Below are 18,871 nucleotides of genomic sequence, written 5' to 3' on the forward strand. Positions count from 1 at the left end.
CATCAATGTGATATGCTACTTATTTGGTGGACTATGTTTAACCAAATGTATTTATTATAATTATACTTACACATTCATTTTGATATCTGTATTTTTTATTTATACTGTATTGTATTATGTATTTATATTGTATTTTGTATAGTATCTAGAGAATGGTGGAAGATAATGATACACTACAAAATGCAATACCATTTAAAATTCTGGGGTTAATTTTTGATCTTCTCTTGTCACCATGGCTTCAAATATTTGGTCAAATTATTAAATATTATTACAATTAAAAATAACAGTTTTCTGTTTGAATATATTTTAAAGTATAATTTATTAATGTAATGCAAATCTGAATTGTCATTATCATTACTTCTGTCTTCAGTGTCACATGTATTATTATTAATATCAATGTTGAAAACAGTTGTGCAGCTTAATATTTTAGTTTTTTTATCCTTTGATGAATAGAAAGTTAAAAAGATATGCATTTATTTGAAATAGAAATCTTTTGTGACATTTTAAGTGTCTTTGTCACATTTGATACATTTAACTTATTTATTAAGTATTATTTTAACTTAAGTATTAACTTATTAAAAAAAAATATATATATATATATATATATATATATGGCCACCATGCTCTAGAAATTGAGATTATCATCTTTCATTAAAAAAAAATAGTAGTTGGCCAACAGTAAAGGTCACCTCACCTAAAAATCATGTACATATTAATTTTAATTCTTCTTTATATGCGTTGCATGCATGTATCCATGACTTCACTCCAAATGTGGCCTCTTAGCCTGGAAGTCTTTGGATTATTTTACCTTCTGTTTCATTGTTTATGCAGGATCAACAGTTTGGCATCCAGGCTGTAAACATTCAACTAGAGGCGAGGAGAGACAGCGGGTACGGCCCTTTTTCCATGTCACTTTTGTATCCAGTATTTACATGTTCGTCCTGTATAGTTGTTGTCTGTGTGTTCTTCTCTGCTGACTCTTTTCTGAAAGTAAGCAGATAATATCTCATTGCTAGCTTTGAGGTTGTACTTTCTCCTTCAGGCTGTTTTCTTCAATTAGACTTGTCGCTCAAACAATCGTTCAGGGAACACCACTATAGGCTAGGTGATTCAGAACCTTGTATGATGTCCAACCAAACCCCTGTGTCTTCCTCCACAGCTATTGCCTGCATCTCTAGCTCTACTCAGCAAAACAGAAAGGCAGGTACTGTAGTCTCTGTCAGCTGCGGCATGGCATCGCATGACCTGGAGGTGGAGGGTTGCAGTGCTCCTCACTGGCAGTACACTGCAGCGCTCAAGCCGCCTGCTCTGTTTAAGGCATTAACCATCATTAACATTTGGTTTATTCCATCTCATAGACGCTGATACCGCAGAACAGATCCCAGTTATTCTGTTTAGTCGATTAGTAAGATAAAAGTTGGATATTGGTGTAACCTCGCATTCCTTCGGTCTTGTTATTGTGCTCCAGTTTTAGTAAATAGGCCTCAGATCCAGCCAAGCAGCTGTAATCACGCATGCTGCATTTCAGTGCTGAGCAATATCAGATGCCATGACATGTCCCGCCATTGGAAACATGAAATCACCATTGGCATTCATTGTGTGGAAGGCAAATGAATGATTTCATTTGTTTTAGGTTTGTTTTAAAGGTTCTGTCATCATTTAGTTCTGGCCTTCATAATATATAGGTCAAAACACACTGCTCTCGACTTGTTGTTTTAGTTTAACTTTTAATAATATTCTTATGTGCTTTTGTCATTTTAATTTATTCATTTATTTTTAAATATTGCTATTTAGGTTTATTAGATATTTATTTCAGTTTTAGTTTTAGTTGGTTTTAGTTTTGATTTTTTTCCAGTTAATAATGTTAGTGCTATATTAATAATTTATGTTTTTTAACTAGTATTTATATTTTATTTTATTTTATCTTACTTTATTTCAGCTTTATTTCAATTAACATAAATGTTTTTTAAAAAAAGATTTAGTTTTAGTTAAGGTTCAAAGTTTTAGTTTTAGCCAAGGGTTTTCTTATAACATTTGAAAAATTTGGATAAATGTTTTTCTAATATATTTATGTTGCACTCATTTCAGATTTGTTGAAGATGCCTTGTTGGTTATGTCTCACAATAAGTGAGTCATAGCATTGTTCAGCTGACTGACTTTCTGCACCCTGATTGGCCTTATATATATTACTGTGTACACTATAAAAGTGTATATTATAGTGTATCTCTTTACAACATTAACACAGTTTGTGACTGTTGCACATGTTTTAAAGAGATACACTATAATATACACTTTTATAGTGTACAGTAAAATATATAAGGCCAATCAGGGCGCAGAAAGTCAGTCAGCTGATTAATGTAATTAAGTCAAAGTCAGAAAGAATACATTAGGCCAAGATTATGTACAATCATGGATCATACTAATCATTACGAACTGATGGTTAGCTGTTTAGATGCAAATGAAATATTTTTTTTTTATAATTCTCTCTGCTGCCGTTCTTATTTAAAGCTTATGTTGAATATATATATATATATATTATTATTATTTTTTTTTTGGTTTGCTCCACAGCCGATGCGCTCGTCGACCGAGAGTATATGTTCCAGACCTGGTTCAAGCATACCTAGCTCACCGGGACACACCATATATGTAAGTGCATTAGTTCATCATTGTGTGAGTTGATATATGTGCATATATCATGCATGCCATAGTTTATTTTTTTATATAAAGCTATTTATGTTGACCGCATTTTTTTTCTTTTTTCTAACTTTTGATATATATAAATATATATATATATCAAAAGCAATTATTTTACATCAAAAGTGACTGTAAAAACGTGTGTTACAAAAGAGTTCTATTTCAAATAAAAGCTGTTCTTTTGAATTTTCTGTTTATCAAAAAAGCTTTGCATCACAGGAATAAATAACATAAATAAATAAATAAATTAAAAAAATATATATAGTAATAATGTTTCACTGAAAATTATTAGATCAAAATCATTAAAAAAATGTACCGACCTCAAACTTTTGGCCAGTAGAGTAAGTACTTTTAATTCTGATTACTCAACAAATATCTATAATTATTGTGCATTTTATTGGACTTTACAATGTAATAAATTGGCTTTTTTGAGTTGTCCTGTAGTTTTCTGGATGTTAAAATAGATAAGAAGTCCTGATAGATAGCTTTCTTTTCTGTCATTGTGAATTCCGACAGCAGTGTTGAAATATAAATAACAGTTAACTTATTAAAGCAATAACCGTGATAAAATCACTATAACATACAACCTCATGGCTTATTGCTTCTTCTTTTATTATTCAAATTCTCATGATTTTGCCCTTTGATTGGCCTGGTAGAGATGTTTGTAGAACTTAATATTTTCACTGCTATCGTGTAGAAATTCATATATGTGTGACTCCCTGTGTGTGCTTGTGTTTCCCTCTAGGCAAAAGTAGACAATGAGATCCTTGATTACAGGGATTTAGCAGCCATTCCCAAAGTCAAAGCCATTTATGACATTGAGCGTCCAGATTTAATCCACTATGAGCCACTTTACACCACCACACTGGAGGAGTCAGAGGAGGGAGAGAGTGTGGGAGAGGTACAAATAAGTCAAAAAGAAGCTCTGTTCCAAACCATAGAGTGCTTTCTGTCTAGACAGCATCATAGGTTGTAATGCTCCTGATGAGAAGACTGGTACAAAAGACCAACTGCAAATTATAGGCAAATTACAGCAGCATAACAGCATAAGAACAATTATTTGCCCCCTGTTATTAAATACAATTTATTAAATATAATTTTGCAATCTCCTTTTTCCAAGATAACAGCTGTGAGTTTTCCATAATGCCTGATGAGTTTGGAGAACAACTGATAAGAGATCAGAGACCATTCCTCCATACAGAATCTCTCCAGATCCTTCAAACTCACAAGTTCATGTTGTTGGTGGTGCTTCTCTTCAGTTCAGCCCACTCATTTTCTATTGGGTTCAGGTCAGGGACTGGGATGGCCATTGCATGCATGGTTTTGTGCTCAGTTACCCATTTTTGTTTTGATTTTGATGTTTGTTTTTGAATCACTGTCCTGGAAGATCCAAACACGGCCCGTTACAAGATTTCTAGCAGCGGCAGTCAGGTTTTGATTTTTTATCTGTTGGTATTTGATCGAATCCATGATGCCATGTATCTGAACAAGATGTCCAGGACCTCTGGCAGAAAATTAGGCCCACAGCATTAAAGATACAGCAGAGTATTTCATTTTACGCATTGGCTACTTTTTTATCCCTGTGTGCACCAACCCCAACCCCAAGTGTTTGCTACCAAAAAAGCTTTTTTTGTTTGTTTGTTTCTCATCAGAAACAAAACTCAAAACTCATCAGGCATTATAGAAGAAAACTCAGAGCTGTTATCTTGAAAAAAATGAGATTGCAAAAGGTGTTTAATAAAATGGGGCAAATAATTGTTCCCAGTGTGTTTTGGAGAAAAACATTTAATTCATATTTCCCCCCATTTTCAATTATTTTTCTTCAATAAAAGGTTAGATTTTTGATTTTTTTTTTTTAGATAAAATATCAAAAGGATAAACCATACAGATTTATTTTTTTACAGCCATCTTTGATCATATCTACCAAAGGGGCAAATAATTCTGACCAGCACTGTATATATATATATATATATATATATATATATATATATATATATATACATATACATATATATACTTAAAGGGTTCTTATTATGTTTTTTTACATTTTCAACTTTCTTCTGTGTGTAATGTTGCTGTTTGAGCATGAAAAAGGTCTGAAAAGTTACAACACACAAAGTCACTCCAGCGGAGGTTATTCTCTATATCAGTGTCACTATTTCTGATCTCCCTGAAATGCCTCCATTGTAGTCTTGTGTTTTCTTGCGGGAAAGAACAAGACACAATATTCCTCTTTTAAATAATTCCCACCCAAGGCATACACAGTATGAAAAGCATGAACACCTATTCTTTTAGAGCCCAAGAACAAAATCACTACGTAAACGGGCATAATAGGTCCCCTTTCCATTTCATTCAGCTGATGAAATTATCATAGGATATTATAGGATGCTGCCTTATAAGGTACATATTATGTAGGTAGTAAATAGCGATGCAGCTCACTAGGGTTTGAAACAGAGCTCTCAGAGTGCAGTATTGAACACAGACTAATACATTTTTGTACTTGTGTATAAGTGATTTTTATTCACTTACAGTAGTCCTTTATTTGACATTAACCTGGAGTTTATTATCCCAACACAACACCTCTCTGTTAACAGCTGCAGAGCTCCAGGAGAGAGTGTTCACCCATGCCAGACGACAGAGTAAGTTATTCACATGACCTGTTCCACTCATTCTCATGTTATTGGTGCTGACTTAAATGGCACACTGTATGTGGACTAACAGTCCCATTTCTGATTTAATGATAGATAGATAGATAGATAGATAGATAGATAGATAGATAGATAGATAGATAGATAGATAGATAGATAGATAGATAGATAGATAGATAGATATTGATTGATTGATTGATTGATTGATTGATTGATTGATTGATTGATTGATTGATTGATTGATTGATTGATTGATTGATTGATTGATTGATTGATTGATTGATTTTTCTTAAAGCAAAATATAACTTCTCTATTCTTTCCTTTGACTTTGGGATAAAAATTGACCCAGATATGTTCCTGACCGTTATTTGTTTGTTTTGTTTTTGTTAAAGATTTGCTCCCATAGCTTTATTAGTGTCCCCAGTTACAATGTGAATTTCTTCACAAAAGTTTTATTGTATGCATTTATTTATTTATTTTGTTTCAGACCAGGTCACCCACACCGATTCCTGAGGTAAGTCAGATTTTGGGTTTTTATTTTGCATGCAGGCAAAAATAAAATTATTACATCATAATAAATTGTGGAGAATATTTATGTTTTCAATTGTAAGAATGGTGTTTTTTTTAACAGTGTATGTTTCCTGCATGTTTTTTTTCTCAGGGTTATTATGACATGAGAGAACGTATCCTCCACAGATCGACGAGTCAGGGCTCCATCGGCTCTCCCATTTACAGCCGCCACAGTTACACACCCATGGCCCGCTCACCACAGCACTTCCACAGACCCGGTGAGATATGAACCCTGTCTGGGGCGTCCATCCGTCTGCTGTCTTCATAAGACTCAATTATATATTTTATCAAATCAAAATGTATTTTATGGATTATTTACAGCTTTCTAATATGCCCCTCCCCCCTCAGTGTCCCAATTTAGTTTTAGCATAGAGAAAAGATTTCCAAATCCCCTCTAAAAACTAGGACTTGTGGAAACCACTACTATTTAATCATTTGGGGAATTTAAAAAAGGTTTAAATTAACACTTTTTATCCCGCAAGGACAAAGCAATCTTAATTATTCCAAACTTTTGACCATTAGTGTATATGTATGTAAATGTTATCTATCACTAGACATTGTTACATTTGTGCATATAATATATAAGTGCATATAAACGATCAAATCATCTTTCTTATATTTATTTATTAAAAGAGCGTGTAAACATGCCTTAATTTAGTTTTTAACTTATTTTTTTAATACTGCGTTTTACTTTGTTCATTAAACATTTTGGGTCAAATTGAGGCTATATACATATACATACACACACACACACATACACATTAAATATGAATTATTGTCAAATGGCTGAAGAATGTTGTTTTTAGCTGTTTCGCCCAGCCCTAATTTGAACTGTTCTCCCTATTGACCTCTGACCCTGTTTCTGATTGGAGGCACTGAGCCGTCCAGTGGTCGGAGTTCCCCAGGGTCCAGCACCCCTCCTCTCCCTCTGACCCCTAAACATTTTCACCTGCCAGGTACTGTTGGGATTCTTCCAGAGGCCCTCTGTGTGTCAATCCCAGCATGCCCCTGTGTTTAAGCACACTTTCACAATTCATTACATTTTCGATATCTGGTTATCTTTCTGTCTTAAAGTGCCAGTTAAACTAGAAACGAAAAGTCTGCACAAGCTAACAGCACTCACATTTTTGTTCAGAAAACGTAAAGATCTTGTGTCATATGTTAATTTGGTTATAGAAAATCCAATGTTTACGTAATGCAGTTGTCAGTTTCTCAGACTTTATTGTTCGTTGGTGCATTTTGTATGTGTTATTGCTTTTGTTTATTCTTTTTTAAAACCCAGTAACTCTGATATCAAGAATTAAAATTTAAAACATTTAATTTTTCCTTTCTTTCAGATCAAGGAGTAAACATCTACAGAAAACCGCCTATCTACAAACAGCATGGTATAGTCATTCAGAATCTTTGAGGTCAACACATTAACTTTTACATTGATGAATGATAGGAAATTAGATTTGGACACATGCCTATTGATTTATAATACTAAAGCAGTGTTTCCCAACCAATTTTTGATATATGGACCCACACAGCCCCATCTTAAAGGGATAGTTAATCCAAAAAAGAAAATTCAGTCATTAATTATTCACCCTCATGTCGTTCCAAACCCTTAAGAACTTCGTTCATCTTTGGAACAAAAATTAAGATATTTTTGATGAAATCCGATGGCTCAGGGGGGCTCCATTGACAGCTATTTAATTAACACTTTGAAGGCCTAGAAAGGTAGGAAAGACATCGTTAAAATAGTCCATGTGACAACAGTGGTTCAACCTTAATTTTATGAAGCGATGAGAATACATTTCCGACGCGTGTTCATGTCTTTCCTACCTTTCTAAAGATGAACGAATGTCTTACGGGTTTGGAACGACATGAGGGTGAGTAATTAATGACAGAATTTTCATTTTTGGGTGAACTATCCCTTTAAGGTACTATCATACCTGTCACAAACCTTAACTATCACTTTCTAGCCATGTTCCTATCCTCTTTTTTCTTTCAGCGAGACTCCTGAGCTAATTTGTTTGTTTGAGGAGTTTGAGAAGATAAGAAAAAGATTATCTGAGAAAGACCTAATAATAAAGTGAAACTTGGGTAGAACATTTAACAAATTTAAAGTAATATGCACTCTTTGTATGATGAAATTGAAATGCTATTGAAGCTCAAGTAGAAAATATCACACAAGGGAAAATACACTGTCATTGGTACATTTTTTTATGAGAAGATGTAACTTGTAGGATGAAGACTTAAAAGTTTAACACAGCTGTTTAAGCAATGTTTAAGCACCCTCTGAGGAATGTGCACCCCTGGTTGGGAATCACTGTTTTTAAGCATCGCATTGTGAAGATTGCATCTGAGTGTACTAGTTCTTAAAATGCTTGCCTATTTTTACTTAATTAAATTTCTTATTTAAAATGGCTAGACAGTTCTATCATTGCAAGCATTAAAGCACTCATGCGGAGCAACTAGCTGTTCTGTTTACTGTTCAGGTCAGTTTACACAATCTTATTCAGCATCTGCATGACATTTAAAAGAGGATACTGAATATACAGGCACGTTCATGTTCCCTTTAATGCTGCTTGGCTCACAACAGCAGGTCATTTCTACGGCCTTATCGATGAAGAAACAAATCTTAACAGTTCAGTGGTAACCTCAGCTAGGGTCGAAAATTCTAATTGAGAAAAAATCTTAAGGTCATGGAATTTCAGAATATTTCACGCCATGATTGTGTATGGTTTGTATGTCACTTTTTTCATAATTGTATGTTTTGTTTGTCTGTTTTTGTTTGGAAACTGTGAGTCCCTCCACCTCATTAATATCTGCTTGTGTGCCATTTAACACCACCTCAATGTTAACATGTAAGTATTGTTTGAAGTCTTCTCAACTGAGCTCATTTCACTATAAATATCAATCAACCAACCGATCAATCAATCATCGTTAAAGCGTCTTCTGATGAGTGCCTGATGAGCTTTCATTCATATTCATCAATAACAAAACTTGCACACAAAAAACACGATTTTTATGTTAGATCTGCATAAGTTAGTATCTGCTAATTTATTTAGTGACCCCGTATTACCAAACATGTTAAGTCATGTAAGTAACATCTGTTATTTAAAAAAATAATGATTACATTGACAGCTTGTTGCTAAAACTCTAGTATTGTTTTTCACCAAGCATTGAAAAAAGTAAATAAATAGGCCAAATCTTTATTGGTATTTAAAGTTTATTGGTATTTAAATGGTTCATATCACACAATATTGTTTTTTTCTCTCTCTGAGGTCCACTTATAATACTAGTACTGTATAATATCGGTACCAAAACATTATAAGTTGACACAATTTATTTTTAGTTTTTGCTGTTGTTCTTGTATGCAAATGCATTTTCCGCATGTGAAATGAGATCAAATGCTTTTGCACGTGCAGGTTTTCTGTGGAGTCCAATGTAGTTTGTTTTTCTCCATCCCAAGACAATCTGCACTGAAAAGTGTGTCCAAATTATATTAAGATCAGCATAAAATGATCAGGGATCTTGTTAGAAACAAACTTCAGCCGCTTGTTTCTAATGTTAGGATCATTTGGAGTCACATGCAGAGCGGCAGGTGCTACACACAGACAGACAGATAGACAGATAGATAGACATTTGAAATCACCAAAACTCACCCCTACCCAAAAGGATCACACCCCTATCTTGAACGCTCTGCCCCCACATTCACGTACACGCTATGCAACACAGCCACCCAAAAGAGTGGACACAACCCTTACTGCTGATTGGCTACAAATGTGTCTTGGTCCTCGGTCCGATCCACTTTCAACAGCATTTCTCAGAAATCGCTTACTGCACCTTTAATTGGTCTGATGTGAGTAAATTTAGAACAAGAGGGCATTTTTACTTCTGATTACTACTATACCTGATTCTTTGTGATATGACCCCTTTAAAGTATAGTCATTCGGAGATAGATTCATCAGGTCAGATCCCGCTGCCTCCATGCAATGTGTTCTGAAGCCAGTGATTGTTTGTCAGATTCCTGCATGGCTTATTTTGGCTGAGTGATTTAGGATATAGATGTGCATGTTTAGCATCCAAGCAAACAACCCATAGTCTCTATAGTAGCATTGTGAATGTAAATGAGGAGAGGCCTTAAACTCTTATGCCACATATGGCTTGCAGCAGGTGGTTTTTCTGCTATCTGTTGGTTAGATGTTGGTGTAGCCACACTGATGGTCCAGCTCCCCCGGTTTATTGATCTAGATTCAGCTGCCTTTGCAGCCCAGAGCAAGTCTGCTGATGACATCATCAAATCGGCCAAATTCCCCTCAGCGTACGCCCCTGGTCCAGACTACCCAGCAATGATAGAGACAGACTGCTGGTCCTTGCCGATCTCCCATGCTGCCCTAGGTACTGTGGGAACTACAACCTTGCCCTCAAGATTTAAAGCAGATTTATTAACATGTAGATAGATGCAGACATAGATGCAGTAAATGCTAGTAAGTAGCAAGTTGCTTCTTCCTGATTAATAGTTTAATATTCAATATCAAATTGAAATCTTATATAGAGTACTTTTTTCTTGCAGTATTGTAAAGTTTGTTTATTGTTCATCATTGTGTTTCAAATGATTGTATTATCACATTAAACAGCTTTTGGTGCTGGATTGGCATTTAAAAAAAATAGTGTAACGTTAAAAAGTTTTAAAACCGAATACTGAGACTGACTTCAAACGTTTGTGTTGTCTTTCTGTCCATGTGTTAACTGTGTAATCGTCTGTCTTGGTGTAATACACAAGTGATCATTTCATGTCTGTTCTATCAGGAAGTATAAATACCTATTGTAAAATGTGTTTCCTTTATATAAAAACAGATTAAAGAATGCAGAATTTATGGCATAGACTGGCTTTACTCTGTCTTTTACATTAGCTCTCCCCTCCATCCTTGATTTCAGGTGTTTGTGTGTGTGACTGTGTCCTACTAAGGTGTTTTTATTGTCTTTGTGCTGCTCAGGAACAGACGGGTGGAGAAGGTCAAGAGAGGAGGATGAGGAGGAGCTTCAGAAACGCAGACAGATTCAGGAGGAACATCTCAACAAGGTCAGGAACTGAAAGAATGATACAACACAAAGAGCAGCTCTAGAACTTGTTCCTGTCTAAATGGCTTCATGTTTCTGATTCCAGATCCAATCTGGTTTGGGGAAAATGATCCTTAAAGAGGAGATGGAGAAAGAGAAGATCCGAGAGAGTCATGAACGGAGTCAATCGGCACAACGCTACGAGCATGGAAGCAGTAATGCTCCTCAGTACAATAGATTGCAGACTAGACATTCATGTTCTGGATCTTGACGTTCTTCATAATTGACAAACAGGGTTTGCGAGCCATTCAGAATTGAACTGAAAATTTATATACAATTCCAAGTGAATTCCTGAATTTTAATTGAGGTAGTAAACAGGATGCAGAATTTGAATTTAAGGAGTCAGGATTAATGGAATGAAATGTATGCTACATATATTTAAAAATACATTTAAAAATAATAATATATATGTGATATGTACATATACAGAGTATGGGAAATAAGTATTTGACCCCTTGCTGATTTTGCAGGTTTGCCCACTTACAAAGAATGCAACGATCTATAATTTTAATCATATGTACATTCTAACAGTGAAAGACAGAATCCCAAAGAAAATTCCAGAAAATCACATCATATGAATTTATTTAAATTGATAACCATCTGATGAGGAAAAACAAGTATTTGACCCCCTGGACAAAAAGCATGTTAATATTTTGTAGAAAAGCCCTTATTGGCCAGCACAGATGTCAAACGCTTTTTATAGTTGGTGACAAGGTTTGTGCACATTTCGGCAGGGATGTTGGCCCACTCCTCCCTGCAGACAGCCTCCAAATCTTTCAGGTTCCGACGTTGTCGCCTGGCAACTCAAATTTTAAGCTCCCTCCAAAGATTTTCAATTGGATACAGGTCTGTAGACTGGCTAGGCCACTCCAGAACCTTGATGTGCTTCTTCTTCAGCCACTCTTTTGTTGCTTTGGCGGTGTGCTTAGGTTCGTTGTCGTGCTGAAACACCCATCCTCGACCCATCTTCAGCTCTCTCACTGAGGGAAGGAGATGTTGGTCAAGAATTCCACGATACATGGCCACGTCCATCCTCCCCTCAATACGATGGAGTTGTCCCGTCCCCTTGGCTGAAAAGCACCCCCAAAGGATGATGTTGCCACCACCATGCTTGACGGTGGGGATGGTGTTCTTTGGGTTGTAATCGGTGTTCTTTGCCCTCCAAACACGACGAGTTGAGTTGAGGCCAAAAACTTCTATTTTGGTCTCATCTGACCACATCACCTTCTTCCAGGCCTCTTCTGAGTCGTCCAGGTGGTGAATGGCGAACTTCATGCGGGCCTGTACATGTTTCTTCTTGAGCAGGGGGACCTTGAGTGCGCTGCAGGATTTCAATCCATGACGGCGTAGTGTGTTACCAACCGTTTCTTTTGTAACTGTGGTCCCAGCTGCCTTCAGTTGATTCATCAGTTCCCCCCTTGTGGTTTTGGGATGATTCCTCACCGTTCACATGATCAGGGACACCCCACGAGGCGAGATCTTGTGTGGAGGCCCAGACCGAGGGAGGTTGGCGGTTCTTCCATTTCCTGATAACTGCACCGACAGTTGATCTTTTCTCTCCAAGTTGCTTTCCGATTCTCTTGTAGCCCATCCCAGCCTTATGCAGATCAACAATCTTGTCCCTGATGTCCGTAGAAAACTCTTTGGTCTTGCCCATGGTGGTGATGTTGGATGCTGGTTGTTTGGGTGTTGACAGGTGTCTTTTATACAGGTAACGAGGTGAGGCAGGTGTATTTGATGTAGATAATTGGTTGGGATTGGGGCTGTGTCTTAAAGAAAGACTAACTGGCTTGTAGGAGCCAGAATACTTGCTGTTTGGTAGGGGGTCATATACTTGTTTTTCCTCATCAGATGGTTATCAATTTTTATAAATTCATATGATGTGATTTTCTGGAATTTTCTTTGGGATTCTGTCTTTCACTGTTAGAATGTAAATATGATTAAAATTATAGATCGTTGCATTCTTTGTAAGTGGGCAAACCTGCAAAATCAGCAAGGGGTCAAATACTTATTTCCCCCACTGTACATTATATTACTGGACCCAATTTTTTCATGGTGAATGTATACTATGTTATTACAATTGCAGATCAAAGTTCACCGTCTAAATCAGGCTCTCTGCCTGGATACGGTCGGAATGGACTGCATCGGGTAAGATCCTTTCTTTTGAGGAATCTGTTATTAATCCTAATAAGATGTAATATGATATATTGATTAAAGAGATATTACACTGTAAAATTATTAACTGTTAAATTATATTTAAAGTTGTAAATAAAACAGATTATTGGAGTACTTTTTACAAGAAAATACTATTTAAGTTTGTATACTTTGATTGGTGTGAAATTTAGTTTCTCAGAAACGGCTAATAAATTTCTCAAATGGAAAGTAACAAAAAAAAGTAACTTTTTACAGTGTATTCAACCCATTTTGTCTGTTTTTAAAGTGTGTGTGTTTTTCCTCCAGCCTCAGTCGACTGATTTTACTCAGTATAACAGTTATGGGGACGTGTGCGGTGGGATGAGAGGTTAGTTTATCTGTCTCTTTATTTAATTTAACTTAAATTACATATAGGAACATGTATTGTGAGCAAATTATAGTCAAATATGTATTGGTCAATGGTCTATGTATTATGGAAGTATAAATGCATATGGATAAAGTTTTTCTCATATTGGTCATTTTAATGAATGAAAATAAAAACAAATCTTTTTTATTTTCTTCTTTACAGAGTTTCAGGTACGTACATATGATTACCTCTTGGAATCACTCTGCGTTTTCATTTATCCTTATTGCTTTCTTATAACTGATATGTAAAATAGGGTACAACGGGGCTAAAGGCACACCTTAAGAAAAATTTGCTTTTCACTACTCTCATAGTGTATGACTGCAGAAAAAGATGTGGACATTTATGGAGCAACAGATTTTGTGTGAAATAAATCATAAAAGTGGTTTATTGTGTTTAAATATCTTATAAATGAACAAGGGGGCAAGGTGGGCCTTTTACCCCACACACGGGGTAAAAGGCGCACATTATTTATACAAATACTTTAGTTAAAATAATGTTTTTAATCATTTCTAAGTTAATACTTGTTCAAAACAATCACTTTAGCAAAGTTTGTACTGTTTTCTGTTTATTTTGATAAATTAAAGAATTAATTTTTGTTCAATAAATATACTGTTATTAAAATATGGTAATATGGAAATATATTTTAAACTTATAGAAACAAAATTATTTGAAAAAGTAAATATTCTGAAAGCATTGCAGAAGATCCCATAATAATTTAATACAGATGTAAAGTAGTAACAATAAATGATATTTTATTGTATGATATGATAAATATAATTTTTTTAAATATGATGGTTTCATTATAAATATGTTGATTATCTCTAAGGTGGACAGGCAACCGAATATATGATATTTACCATCTGAATCTAACCATGTCATGTCAACAAATGGAAAAGTCAGCCAGCTGTTTATTATATGTTAATTATTGTGCCTTTCACCTCAACAGCAGTGGCGCATTTTACCCCAAATACCATACTTTTACATATTCTTCCGTTGTTTTAAAAAACTGTTGTTTTATTTACTTTGAACAAAACTGAAAATCATTAACAAGACCTTTGTCTCAAAATATATTCAATGATTTTAGCAAATCTCATTTCTACTTAAATCTACAACATTGTAAAAAAACATCATATTAATTCAAAGTATAGCGCAGAAGCCGGTTGTACCCTATTCTTTAAAAAAAATATCTTCTATATGCTCATACTCATTCAAACAACATAAACATAAAATTGAAAGAAACAGTTGTCATGGCTCATTAAAGTAGCTTCATGTTCTCACTCTGTCTATAATTTGTTTCTAGGCCATGCATGATGGCCACCGTACAGCCACTAGAATGGACAGAGGAGTGTCTATGCCTAACATGCTGGAACCAAAAGCAAGTGTAAAATATTAATCTATTAAAACATTATCTGGTATTGAATACGAGTTCACTTATTAGGTTCCTTTACATCCAAGGAAGTACTTGGATGTAATGGTACTCTACAGCCGGATTTAAGGCCCGTCCACAAGAAGGAGGATAGCTATAACGATAAAGATATAGACTTTATGTAGCCATGAGTTTGGAGAACACCTGACAAGAGATCAGAGACCATTCCTCCTGTAGAATCTCTCCAGATCCTTCAGATTCACAAGTTCATGTTGTTGGTGGTGCTTCTCTTCAGTTCAGCCCACTCATTTTCTATAGGGTTCAGTTTAGGGGACTGGGACGGTCATGGCAGAAGCTTCATTTTGTGCTCAGTTACCCATTTTTGTGTTGATTCTGGTGTTTGTTTTGGACCGTTGTCCTGATGGAAGATCCAACCACGGCCCATTATAGCATTTCTAGCAGAGGCCGTCAGGTTTTGATTTTTTATTTGTTGGTATTTGCTAGAATCCATAATACCATGTATCTGAACAAGATGTCCAGGACCTCCAGGAAAAAAAAATATGCCCACAACATATAAGATCCAGCAGTATATTTAACTGTAGGCATGGGGTACTTTTTATCCCTGTTTTCACCAAATTTAGACAATATAGACACAACTAAATGACATCTTTAGTTGATTGGAACTTCTTCATTATTGCCCTGATGGTGGAAATGGGAATTTTCAATTCTTTAGCTATTTTCTTACAGCCAATTTATTGTATTTTGTGAAGCTCAACAATCTTTTGCCGCACATCAGAACTATATGAAGTCTGATGTGCAAGAAGGCATAGCTAGACAATTTCATGTTCCTAGTCACCCTGGTGTGCTAAATAATTAAAATATTAATGGGAATATAATTCAGAGATATTTTACTCATAAACAATTCTAGGGGTGCCAATAATTGTGGCCAATATTTTTTAGAGAAAAACATTTATTTCATAATGTGATTATCCCCCAACTTTCAATTCCTTTACTTCAATGAAAGGTGAGATAAAAATTAAAAAAAATTCAACGAAAGATCAAAAGGATAAACAATGCAGACTACACCACAACTATAATGGCACAGAGAAACTGTAGCTGCGTCCCATTTCAGAGTGGGCGCATTTAAAGGCGGATGGCGTCACTGCTGCACGACGAAGGCTGTCCCAGTTTGAAGACTCCTCCAAATGCAGCTTCAATATGCGTTTTTTCGTTTCCTGTGACATGAAGGATGCAACAGATGGATCCTTCGCGGCCTTGCTTACCCCAGAATTCATTGCGCGCCATTGACGACAGGATTTTTTTTGAGAGAGACATTGCCAAATTACACTTTTAACATAGGTATGCAGCCTCTGAATTGGGACACAGCCGATTTCATTGGAATCATTTTCAGAACGATTTTTTGTAGCTGATGAATGATAAAAACATGGTAGCCAATCAGAATCCATTGAGCATTTAAAGTGGCAGTAGGCAGAACTGCAGAGCGTGATTACAATAAACAGTACGATATTGTCAGCTGGTGTGGACGCTAATAGTTATCATCTTTATAGTTATCATTCTTGGTGTGAACGGGCCTTTATGCTTTTCTGATTTATTTGACCCTAGACTACATTTCAAACAATTAAAACGAGTTTGTGCATTTTTGCACTGATTGATATGTGTCCTTTAAAGGTATATCCATATGAAATGCTGAAGATAACCAGCCGCGGTCGCTCCAAATTGCCCAGAGATGTGGACAGAACCCGACTAGAGGTAATTGCTCACAGCATATGTATCACAAAACACCACATTATGATATAATCAAGATGCTCTAGGTGATATTTATACTTTTAATTCATTTTCACCTGCATTTCTAGCGCCACCTGTCTCCAGAGATGTTCTTTGAAATCTTTGGGATGGAAATTAAGGAATTCGACAGGTTACCTCTGTGGAAACGCAATGAACTGAAGAAGAAAGCCAAACTCTTCTAACCAGGATGCACAACATCTACATACACTCACATGATGTATCATACAGCTGTTTGCTAATCTTCTGTTGTTTCTTGCTAAAACTATAGCCAGAAAACTTCCATGCTGCAATATTATCATATGATGTCAGTTTGTAATAAACGGAGGGTCCAAGCATTTCAGATATATCTTCAAAATTCGCAATACTTTGTTCTCTTTGTCTCTGCTGTTTTCATTTTCCCTCTTCCAGAAATGAGTCTTTGTCTTTTTGTTCTTTGTTCTTCTTGCATATCTTGGAAAATCCTGTTCATGCAGGTCTGATCATCTGAACCTTTGTACATTTGCAGTCATAATCCGTTTAATTCAGTGTTCCAGTAAAGACTCCTCTGTTTGCGTCACTTTTGTTCAGGGAGGGATTGTAGATGCTACACTGTGTGTGTGTGTGTGTGTGTGTGTGTGTGTCTGTTTCTTTGTACCTGTTCATGTAAGTTTTGAATGCATTCAAAGAAATGTAATCCATTGTACATATCCATGTATTCACCCTTTACTACTGTACCAGCCTCTAAAGCATCTGTAAAATTAAAGGTGAAGCGTGTAATTTCTGGGCCAATAGCAGCACCAAACATAATTGAAAAAAAAAATTTTTTGACTGGTGTAAAACACTCCAGATATCATTTCCAGCTAACAGGGAATGTTCTCACAATGTTCTGGCAAGGTTCTCTTAAAGTTTTGAACAAACATTCTTCTGAGAACGTTAATAGAATATTATTTCAAAGTAATCTGGTCTTTAATAATGTCATTTAAACATTAGCACAAAAAAATATGTATCTCATATGTATTCATGGAGGGTTTTTCTGAAACAATCTATCTTTCAAACGTTTCTACTTAAAAAAAATCAAAATTAACGTTCACATAATACTTGCAAAATGATAAAACAGAGAGAACATCCCTTTAATGTTTTCTCTGACGTTCACTTTTTAAAAAAACTGAACGATTTAAACGTTTTGAGAGCTTTCAGAAATAACGTTTTCATAACTTAATCAGAACATTAGCAAAACATTCTTAGAACATATTTTTGTTGGCTGGGTTGGTTCAGCCAAAGTAGTTATTGGCTTCTCAAACCAGTGGTGCAGAACTGACACATTTCACCTCTAAGCTTTCTGAAGCCAATTTAACTGTTGAATCAATGCTGATGTCCCTAGTATATTGTACATTTAAATAATAGAATACAAATTTAAGGTTAAAAAAATTAACTGCATTTGACTTTTTTTTTAAAGAGCTGATACTCACACTGCCAATTTATTGAATTTCAATTGTATTTCTACAGTAAATGAAAATGTTTCAATGAGCAACTCTAAGTAAAAGCAAAGGCATAAGAGAACAGGCTCTAAAAGAGTAGTAGTCTACATGTTTTTATTTTATTTCATCCTCAATCAAATCTGACGTCTTATTGTGACGTATTTCTTACTGCACACTACAGTAGCCTACACTAGGCTTCATGTGAAGCTCGTTCATTGAATTACGGTATTCCAAATCAAGACGAATTCAGATGAAAACATTCTCATTAAACACCATGATCAACTACAGCGACAGGTTTGAATAAAAGATGGGGAAATACATTATGTCTACTTCCTCTGTTTCTCTCTCATGTTAGTAGTGGCTGTCAATGTTTATGAACCATTTCTTTTTTATAATTCTTCAACTGGGCCTACAGGGTTGACACTTTTTGACCATTTATCGTTTTACTTAAATAAATATCCACATATTTACATTTTTTCATTTAACATTTCCATGATTTTTCTCCATGGCTGGAAAGCATATTAAAATTACCTTACATTTCCAGCTTTTCCGTGAATATGGGAAGAGTGCCGAACTGCAGCTTTTATTATCCAGCATTATTATAAACAATACTTTTATTTTGTGTAACAGAATATAGTCGTTGTTAAGGAACATTCAGTAT

General features: G+C 35.4%; 1 protein-coding gene across 8 annotated transcripts in view; it reads left to right on the plus strand.

The window, feature by feature from the left end:
• Positions 1–18,530, plus strand: part of ablim1a (actin binding LIM protein 1a) — a 54,693-nt gene extending 36,163 nt beyond the window's left edge. For 2 of the 8 annotated variants that reach the window (XR_013190682.1, XR_013190685.1), the window contains exons 8-23: positions 832–890; positions 2,569–2,646; positions 3,440–3,595; positions 5,289–5,333; positions 5,830–5,856; positions 6,004–6,130; positions 6,785–6,868; positions 7,250–7,297; positions 10,170–10,298; positions 10,898–10,983; positions 11,068–11,176; positions 13,108–13,169; positions 13,482–13,546; positions 14,882–14,956; positions 16,637–16,717; positions 16,822–18,530. Coding sequence is in view for 2 of the 8 variants with exons in the window: in XM_077196937.1 (XP_077053052.1) it covers positions 832–890; positions 2,569–2,646; positions 3,440–3,595; positions 5,289–5,333; positions 5,830–5,856; positions 6,004–6,130; positions 7,250–7,297; positions 10,152–10,298; positions 10,898–10,983; positions 11,068–11,176; positions 13,108–13,169; positions 13,482–13,542; positions 13,744–13,751; positions 14,882–14,956; positions 16,637–16,717; positions 16,822–16,935 (1,283 nt within the window). In the remaining 6 variants the exon portion in view is untranslated. Of the gene's footprint in view, positions 1–831; positions 891–2,568; positions 2,647–3,439; positions 3,596–5,288; positions 5,334–5,829; positions 5,857–6,003; positions 6,131–6,784; positions 6,869–7,249; positions 7,298–10,151; positions 10,299–10,897; positions 10,984–11,067; positions 11,190–13,107; positions 13,170–13,481; positions 13,610–13,743; positions 13,752–14,881; positions 14,957–16,636; positions 16,718–16,821 lie in introns of those variants that run through there. The other 6 variants (XM_077196937.1, XR_013190686.1, XR_013190687.1 and 3 more) reach the window with 6 other exon arrangements.
• The last annotated feature ends 341 nt before the right edge of the window (positions 18,531–18,871 follow it).

This window comes from Siphateles boraxobius, unplaced genomic scaffold, assembly GCF_051911475.1.
Source record: "Siphateles boraxobius isolate OS27281-9 unplaced genomic scaffold, OSU_SipBor_1 37, whole genome shotgun sequence".
NCBI classification, from domain to species: domain Eukaryota; kingdom Metazoa; phylum Chordata; class Actinopteri; order Cypriniformes; family Leuciscidae; genus Siphateles; species Siphateles boraxobius.